The following is a 9,722-nucleotide window of genomic DNA, read 5'->3' as shown; positions in this document are numbered from 1 at the left end:
CCTCTAATACTCGTGTCAATTGGATTGCACTCATATACTATAAGTCTATAACTTCAACAATTTTCTTTTCTTCTCTCAAAAATAAAAGATATACTTCAACAATTTTCTATTTACTCACTATGTTGTCTATTTATTTAAAGCATATTTTTCTATAAGACCGTGCATCCGCTTTTTGATAAGTATTAATCCATATAATTTTTCTTCATAAGTAACTTTTCAACTATTTTTTTGTTGTTGTTGTTTAAAGTAAGTTTTCAACTCTTAGTATTAAATTTTGATTTAAAAGTATTATATTTTCATAAAAAATATCACATTGTTCGTCATAAGTATTACACTTTTATCTTATAAGTAACAATTAAACAATTTATCTATTATTAGTATTACATTTTTTCCTAATTTATCCATGACATGGAATTCTTAATTTTTGAAACTCAATTTTTTTTATATAAAAAGTTATTATTTTTTAAATTGATAATTATATTTTCAGAATTAATAAGTTAGTCTTAATTGTAAGTGAAAATAATATTTTAAAAAGAATTGACATTGAAATTTTGACGAATAATTTTTCATTTAAATATGCACAAAAATGTCATTTAGACAAAATCTTTTATTACATTTTTATTTTTATTTTATAGTACAATAAAAAGTTCAAATAGAAGTCCCTTTAGGTCTTCAGTTATAGAATTCTTTTATTTTATACTTTTATCATTATTTTATTTTTCAGAAAATTTTGAAATTATATTTAATGCCAATATAAATAGACATCCTTATTTTTTAAAGGAACCGCACTTTCTGCAATTAACCCTCTGCAGCAGCGCTTGCTAGACCAACATGCTCGGCCTCACTTCCGCCTCCTCCACCGCCGCCACATCAGCGAAAACCGTCGCCGGCACCGCCTATCCTCGCGTTGCGCTTCATTCATTGACCACCGGAGCTAACTGTTTCTTCAACCGACAACAGGTGCTTTCCTTTTGCCAAACTTTAATTTGAATTTGCATTTCCGATATTCCAATAACGTTTTATTTCTGCACTGTGTGGTTCAGTTTTTAAGGACGCCATATAAGCTAACTTTTCACTCAATCAAAGCCATGGCTGAAACCCTCGCTACTCCCGCCCCTGGTTCCAAATCATCTACTTCAGGTTTTTTTTTTTTTTTTTTTTTTTTTTTTTTTTTTTTTTCTGCATACATACATAGCTTCCGTACAGAACTTCTCAAGTTATTCTGAGTTTGGTACATTACATCTAATCTGAACTGTAGTCACCTCTGGATTTATCTTCAATTTTACCCAATTCAAAGTGTGCATGATGTGTTTCCACTTTAATAAAAACAGGATTTTTTTTTTATTTTTTTTTATTTTCACTAAAATCTCAGTAGAATTGAGTATATTGAACATGTGGGCCCAGTCTGATGTGTAGCATACGAAACAACACAAAGAAGATAATGTTGATCATTGCATATAGAATTCACAGTGCTGCTGCTTTTGCCATCAATTTGGTTTAGAAGCTTTCACATTTGCACCACTTATTATACTAACTAATTAGATGAGAATTTCAACTTAAAGTAGCTAAGAAACAATACATTTTTTTTTAAAACCGTTAACATGTAAACTTCATCAACTACTTTTTCTTATCCTTTTTGGAACAAAATACCAACATTATATTTTCCCTTAAAAGTATGTCCCTTGCTAAAAGAGAAAAAGAAATGTAATCTATGAGTTATTCTTATTTTAAGCAGTAATTCATCAGAAAAAGGAATGAGCAGCAGTATAACAGCAAGACAGAACATTCTGTTCCGGCTTAGGTCTGCTGTGATTGAAGGTTGCTAACAAACACTAATTGTAAAAGGTTTAAGGTTCTTCTAAGGTTTGGAGAAGTTGACAGTTTATCTTTGAGGATCTAAGGTTCACAAATCACAATGATAATTTGGGTGCTGGGCTAATTGATCAAACTAAGTAATGAGATTAGCATCTCTGTCATGGTCATTGCATTTGCATACAAGAGATAGCCAAAATATACTTCTAGGGAAAGAACTGATAGTCAATGCTTTCCAAAGGATTAGTGTTTGATGGGAATAACTTGAGGAGTTTGTAGGATTATTTTACTTTTAACATATATCTATGTTTTTGTATTTAGGAAAAAGGCAAGCTTTGATATCACTTTCTGACAAGAAGAATTTGTCCATGCTTGGCAATGGATTACAAGAACTAGGGTAAATGTTGCTACTTCCCAACGTTCTATTTATGTATTTAGATTTCAAGCTCATTGTTTTTCGCATCATGTAGAGGTGTTGTTTTTATCGTAAGAGAGTAAAGATATGAACAAATTGAAACCATCATTGCACCCTTTTCCATTTAGCCATTACTTGTTCGTATGTGCAACTCAAAGCTTCATTTACATTCTGCTCCATGGTTCAGTTTCCTTTAAATCTCATACCAGTTTTCTGGGTAGTTGCTGCAGGTATATAGTTGGCTGCACTGTTTTCCCTTTAATTGGGAGTGCCTGACTTACATTATTCACCAATAGAAACACGATGTTTATGTTGGATTGCCAGTGCATTTCTCTTACTCAGTTTCAACATCATCATTAGCATATAGCCATATACTATCCTTTTAATTAGCGAATTACCAAACAAATGTTAGCATTTGATGGTGATACACCAAATCTCTCAATCTGGTGGTCTAAGGTGTCTCACTAAGGTTTGAACTCTTTTAGGTACACAATTGTTTCAACCGGAGGAACATCAAATGCTCTAGAGGCTGCTGGGGTTTCTGTCACCAAAGTTGAAGAGCTTACTCATTTTCCTGAAATGGTAATAAATTTTGAAATGTATGAATTGTAGACCTTGTTTTTTTTTTTACTACTTTTTCTTTTCATAATAACAATAATGAAAATGAGTGAAGGAAGTTAAGACACAGCAGAGAAGTGAAACTAAATGGTTGATTATACTACAAAGAGTACTAGGGACATTTTTCACAAGACAAAATATGTATATTGCCTTTCATTTGTGAATATATGTATTACTTGCCAAAGAAAAAATATGAATGCACAAACATTGGTGTTTATCTTTATTGATAAATAATTTCTTTTTATCCTTTCTATTATTTGTACCCTAAGCTTTTATCTTGCTACTATTACTGCACTCAAATCATTGTCTGTGTCTTGGTAGATAAATTCCTTTTTATTTCTTCTTTCCAGCTTGATGGCCGTGTAAAAACTTTACACCCTAGCATTCATGGGGGTATTATGGCTAGAAGAGACCAGGACCATCATATGGAAGCCCTTGATAAACATGGAATTGGTAAGCAAAAATTTACTTTTGGATTCAGTCAAACACCTTTGGTAAATTCAAGAAGGCCTCATGTATATCATATTTATTTTACAATGGCAATTCATTAACTTTCTGTAAGAACTCTGCTTTCTCAGGTACATTTGATGTAGTAGTGGTTAACTTGTATCCATTTTATGAGAAAGTTTCTTCTTCTACTGGAATTTCATTTGAAGATGGTATTGAGAACATTGACATTGGAGGACCTACTATGATTAGAGCTGCTGCAAAGGTTTGAGATTACTGCTTACTCCGTATTATATAATTAGAGTTTATTTTGACTAAGCTTTTACCTTTTTGGGTTCTAATACATACAAATTCTGGAATACATTTACGACACCTATATAAACAAATCAGAAATAAGTAATGATGCATTTTGACAAATATCTCGCTATTGGGAAGACAAAAAGTACCCTTAATTTTATTAGTTTGGTTGTGCTACCCATTTTCTTAGTCAACCTGAAAGATTAGATAAATGAATATTTTATATTCTATGAGCTCTTTTCAATATCCAAAGGTTGTATATTCCTAAGTTGGATTGCACCTGATGTTAAACAGAATCATAAGGATGTTCTGGTTGTGGTTGATTCTGAAGACTATCCCGCACTCCTGGAATTTCTTAGAGGAAAGTCAGATGATCAACAATTCAGAAGAAAGTTAGCTTGGAAAGCTTTTCAACATGTTGCTTCATACGATTCTGCAGTTTCTGAATGGTTGTGGAAGCAGACTGGTGGAGGTATTTGCTTCTTATTGATATCATTTATTTATTGGAGAGATAATAGAAGATCAACTTTTCAATATTTTAACTCTGGAAATAATTTGTTTCATTGATATACAAAAATTTAAAGTAATCTATATTTTGTCCAATCAACTTTGAAAGTTAAATCAACTTTGACTGATAACTAATTTATATTTAACTGGTAATTGTCACATATGAGAATTGATATGTATCAGAATTTGAATCTTCTATGCTATGTAACAATACTTCAAGTGAATTTATATGATTTTCTTTTTCAAGTCGTCACCATCAAATAATAATTGTAAAACTAAATAAATATAAATTTAATAATAACAAATGAAAACAAAAAGTTGATGAGCTTTTTGTCTTTTGGAAGATGATTTCCCTCCTGGCCTTACGGTGCCTCTTTCTCTAAAGAACTCACTCCGGTATGGTGAAAACCCCCATCAAAAGGCTGCATTCTATGTTGATAAATCTCTGTCTGAGGTTAATGCTGGTGGTATTGCAACTGCTGTTCAACACCATGGCAAGGTAATCTGTTACTTCATGCAGTGTCTATGATACTGACTGATTTTATTTTATTTATTTATTAGTTATATATATTGATTGATTTTATATCAATTAATTTATCTGATATAATATTTGGAACTGCCTAATTGTTTAACTGGGATGGATTGTAAACATTCAGACATCCCATACAAACAAGTTTTTGGTGCTATGAAATTGCATTCGACCAATGATGTTGGTTCCCTGAACGCAGGAGATGTCATATAATAATTATCTAGATGCTGATGCAGCTTGGAATTGTGTATGCGAGTTCAGTAAACCAACATGTGTAGTTGTGAAACATACAAACCCTTGTGGTGTTGCTACAAGAAGTGATATTATTGAAGCATATAGGCTTGCTGTCAAAGCAGATCCAGTTAGTGCATTTGGTGGGATAGTTGCCTTCAACGTAGAGGTTGATGAGGTAAAGTTGGCTATGAACTTTTTACTCGATTTGAATAATTAGTCTTTTGCTGACTTATTTGTATTTGTCAATTGGGGGGCAGTACTGACTGCTATTGATTATGGGAATAAATATCATTTTAATATGTTGATAGGATCTTGCTAAAGATATCCGAGAATTCAGAAGTCCAACAGACGGTGAAACTAGGATGTTTTATGAGATTGTTGTTGCGCCCAAGTATACAGAAAAGGGTCTTGAGGTTCTTCGTGGAAAGTCCAAGACTTTGAGAATCCTTGAGGCTAGTAAAAATAGCAAGGGAAAGCTCTCACTTAGACAGGTTGGTGGGGGTTGGTTAGCTCAGGAGTCGGACGATAAGACCCCGGAAGACATTCAGTTTAATGTAGTTTCTGGAAAGACTCCACAAGAAAGCGAGCTCAGCGATGCCCAGTTTGCATGGTTGTGTGTCAAGCATGTGAAGAGCAATGCGATTGTGATAGCGAAGGTCTTGTTTTTATTTCCCTCCCTAACGTGTGATTCTTCTCATTTAAATTGAAGTAAAATAGTAAACAAAGTGGTTACTAAATCCCGATTATGGTATTTATGATGCAGAACAATTGCATGCTTGGTATGGGAAGTGGACAGCCAAACCGTCTCGAGAGTTTAAGGATAGCCTTGAAGAAAGCCGGGGATGAAGTCAAAGGAGCCGCATTGGCCAGTGATGCTTTCTTTCCATTTGGTAAATACTCTTTTAACATTTTAATTTGCAAGCATAAGAATTATTTAGTTCTTCCCTCGTGAATAAATACCCTTAGGGTTGGATCCTAATGTATTCATGTATATACTCTACGATTAAACTTTGCTCTTCGATCACAACTATTATAACCATGCCTTACTATTTTGTTCGGTATATTAGTTTATAAATTGGAAATATTTTTTGGTTATGCAACAGCATGGAACGACGCTGTAGAGGAAGCTTGCCAAAGTGGAGTTAGCGTAATAGCAGAACCAGGAGGCAGCATCAGAGACCAGGATGCCATTGAATGCTGTAACAAGTATGGAGTATCGCTGCTTTTCACCAATATAAGGCACTTTAGGCACTAAACTATATCGGCTATGGTTTTTCCCTTTTGATGATATCTTGGCTAGGAGCACAAGTCGAGGAGAGATATGTAATAATATGCAGGCTTATATTAATGTCATACATATAATATTTTTCCAAATGGTGTTTTAACGAGCAAAGCTAGACACTCTTTACTCCGATTTTTTTTTTTTTTTAAATGTTTGTTTAATGACACTTCAAAGCTTTTTTGTTTATTTTTTAGTACTACTGACTCTGTTACAATGCAATATCTGTTCATAATTACTTTCTCAACCTACTAAAGTACAAAGAGTCAATACTGTCTCCACTAAGGTTTGAACCCACAACTTTTTATATGGGAGAGCAATTTTGTGCCATCAACTGCTTGACTTTCAAAATTTTCAAGTACCCTATATTGGACAATCATTACCTATAGGTGTGCATGGGATAAATCCAATCTTACCTTATGATTTAGCTGGCAAAATAAAATGGGTTATATAAGCTTAAAAAGATGAGTAAGTTATTGTTTTTGCATACAAACAAGCTTGACAATTCCACACAAGAATAAACGTAATAAGCCATGCCTATGCCCTATGACCTGTTATTCTGTTAAATTGATTCATGCTTCTCATCCTACTAGTTCTGCTACTATGTTGAACACTTGAAAGATTGTGCACATTAGTAGGAAAATGCTCATATTCGATCAAGTCAGAAGCTATCTGCAATTCAAGTGTGTAGATGTATGAAATTATTTCTAAATCCTTGATAAGGCAAAAATAAAGCAAGAAGATTGAAGCTAAAACTGAGAAACATTGATTGATTCCAGAAAATTCAATAGATGAACAGAAGCAAGTTCAGTTTCATTCCATAACAACTTTGGCCCCAACCGCCTTCATCTTCTCAATGATTTGCTCTCCTTCGTCCTTCGAAACTCCCTTTTTGAATATTGCAGGCGCTTTCTCCACTAATTCCTTTGCTTCCTTGAGACCTAAATCAGTAACACTGCGGATCTCTTTAATTATCTTTATCTTTTGAGCAGCATCAAAAGACTCTATCTTCAGCTCAAAAACAGTCTTCTCAGGTTTCTTTTCCTCCTTAGCTGCTGCCGGTCCCTTCATTGTAGCTGCAGCCATGCCAGCTGCACCCGCCTTCATAATCCCCACTACAGGTGGTTCTGTCATTCCCAACTTCTTCATCAAAATGCCAGACAGCTCTGCAACTTCAACCAATGTAAGTCCCGAAACTTCATCAACAAGCCTCCACACTCTGTCCGTTGGAGGACTGCGATGCTCGGTTGGATCAAACGTTGCAGGGTCATAATCAGCTGGAAGTCTTCTCTGATCAATCTCTACTTCTTCCTCCTCTTCTTCCTCTTTCCTGGCAGGTTGAGCAATGTGTCGAGTGCAACCAGCTGAGGTAACTGGAAATCGTACAGTCACATTGTACAGAATAGGTTGTCTTATGAGTAGACCAGGCAGACGATGCCTTAACCGTGTAATCAAAGCCATTATACTATGCAGTAGATGACTAATAAACAACCATTTATTTGGTGCTCTCTTATGCAGCAAATCACCTCCTGTTGAATCCAGACAGCAATAAAGAACTCATGATAATATAACCAATTCCATTTCTAAAGTGAAATATAAATAAAAAATAATCTAAAAACTGAGGGCCAAAGCCAATGCACTGCAAATACAAGAAACACAGATTTAAAGAGAGATCACAACCAAAAAATTTGAGTCAGAGAGGATAGCTCAGAATACCGTGTATAAATACATAGAAAAGTAATCTGAAGAGTTAAATCTACAGAAATCAGGTCCCAGTTAGAATAATTTCTATCTTCTGCAGTATCTTACAATTAAAAAGAAGCTGGAATTTGTGATGCAAGTTTTGAAAATTCTTTCCTATATCTTCTACTTTAGTAGTACTGAAAGTTGAACAACAAATCCAGTCATGAATGAATTCCTGAGCAGACACCAAACTCATATTTCTTATTCCAAGAATGGAATAGATTTCGGTTCTTCCTCAAAAATTAAGAAATGTTCACCCAAGACACCCTACAATGTCTATATATCACATCAGCTCAAAAAATCTATTTGACAAAGCTCAAAATTATCAGAAAGTTTTTTTATTTTTATTTCTCAGTACAACAGTACATACCCTTAAATCCATGACAACCCAAATTCTATGAATCCCAAATTCACAGCCCAAAGAATACACCACACAATGTAGTCATGGGGCAACCCACAAAAAGAGCTAAAAGATCATATCTTTAAAGAGCATACACACAGAGAGGGAGAGAGAGAGAGATGTGTGCTAGAAAGAGAAAGTAACTTGAAGAATAAAATAGCTGAAACCAGAGAGTGAAAATCTGAGAGAGATGAACCCTAAAATGGGTTTAAGAGTTGATGGCCGGTGAAAGTTTGAAAATAAAAGACGGAAGCACTGTATACTGTTTTTAAAGCTTAAACACTTTCAAGTAGGGGTGGACAAATGGTCAGTCGGTTATGTAACTGACCAAAAAAACGATAGGAATTTTTTACCACCATAACCGACCATCGGTTTTTTCAGTAGATTATATCAGTTACCCAACAACCGAAAGATTAACAAATTATTCCACAATTAATAGTTAAAAATTCTAATGTGCAATACTACATAATTCCAAATCCAAAATAAATAGAGAATTACACTTGAAAATTTAAAAAAATAAAATATAACAATCCACATGTCCAAAATAATTCATCTCCAAATATCAAATGACATGCAATGATGCAAAGTGCCAAAGTCCCAAAGATACTAATCCAAATCCAAATACAGTATAGTGTAATACTACAAAGTCAAATTGCCAACTGCAGAAGTCTAAACACAGTAATGACTGTACAAACTAACAAACACACCTGACAATTGCCAAAGTGCCAAAAAAAAAAAAGTTCATTTCAAAGGCTCAATGTATAAACCCACTGTCCAGTGTCCAGTACAGGCTGTACAGCAGTACTCCAGTCAACACTCAACGCCCAAAATTGTTTATACAATTAATCAATAATACTGGTTGAACACTTAATTAATCATAAAAATGAACAACTATTTCAAACACACTGTACAAAAATTTACAAATAACATATTGTCCAAACACATTAAAAACTCAAATATTAATGAACAATTAAAGAAATGGCAGCATATAATGTAAGAAATCCCTTTTAATTTTAATTTATGTAAAAAATAAAAATTTACCTTCCAGTGTCTCAGTGAGGCAGAGCCGCTAAGTGCCTGAGTCGATGGAGTGAGTCTGAGTGTCTGACCGTCTGACTGAGGAGCGAGGGCGGAGGCCGGAGGCCGGAGGGCGTGATCGCCTGACCAGAGGAGTGTCGCCCAGGGCGGAGGGCGTGAAACGCAGAGACCGGAGACGAGGGAGAACCGTCGTCTGGAGAAGAAGAAGGAAGCCGAGAAGGGATTAGGGATTAGGGCTATGCTATTTTGTGTGTTTCGTATTGGGCTACTGGATTTTTGAATTGGGTCAAAACATAAAATTATTTCTTTGGGCTATTGGCAGAATGATAGTATTGGTCCATTGTGCAGCTTTATATATAGTATTTTCCCTGGGGGGAATAAACTTGATTGAAAGAGTGATGAA

General features: G+C 34.5%; 2 protein-coding genes across 3 annotated transcripts; one reads left to right on the top strand and one right to left on the bottom strand.

Moving 5' to 3' along the window:
* Positions 1-786: 786 nt before the first annotated feature.
* Positions 787-6,212, top strand: LOC109165114 (bifunctional purine biosynthesis protein PurH). Its single transcript, XM_019313744.1, has 12 exons — positions 787-960; positions 1,044-1,140; positions 2,134-2,209; positions 2,713-2,809; positions 3,196-3,298; positions 3,424-3,557; positions 3,884-4,061; positions 4,441-4,595; positions 4,825-5,034; positions 5,168-5,515; positions 5,623-5,749; positions 5,963-6,212. Exons 1-12 carry the CDS (start codon positions 832-834, stop codon positions 6,112-6,114), a joined length of 1,806 nt encoding a protein of 601 aa, XP_019169289.1. The 5' UTR covers positions 787-831; the 3' UTR covers positions 6,115-6,212.
* Positions 6,213-6,769: 557 nt separating this feature from the next.
* LOC109165116 (50S ribosomal protein L7/L12) lies at positions 6,770-9,546 on the bottom strand. 2 transcript variants are annotated; one of them, XM_019313747.1, is made up of 2 exons: positions 9,328-9,546; positions 6,770-7,667 (listed from the first exon to the last, which is right to left on the bottom strand). In XM_019313747.1, the coding sequence occupies exon 2, from the start codon at positions 7,597-7,599 to the stop codon at positions 6,952-6,954; it is 648 nt and encodes a 215-aa protein (XP_019169292.1). In that variant the 5' UTR covers positions 7,600-7,667; positions 9,328-9,546; the 3' UTR covers positions 6,770-6,951. The 2 variants fall into 2 exon arrangements, with proteins under 2 accessions (XP_019169292.1, XP_019169291.1); XM_019313746.1 differs by having other exon boundaries at positions 9,323-9,541.
* Positions 9,547-9,722: the final 176 nt, after the last annotated feature.

This window comes from Ipomoea nil, unplaced genomic scaffold (genome assembly GCF_001879475.1).
Source record: "Ipomoea nil cultivar Tokyo-kokei standard unplaced genomic scaffold, Asagao_1.1 scaffold3069, whole genome shotgun sequence".
NCBI lineage: Eukaryota > Viridiplantae > Streptophyta > Magnoliopsida > Solanales > Convolvulaceae > Ipomoea > Ipomoea nil.
Note: the sequence above shows the minus strand (reverse complement) of the source record. Positions and strands in the feature narration are given on the sequence as shown.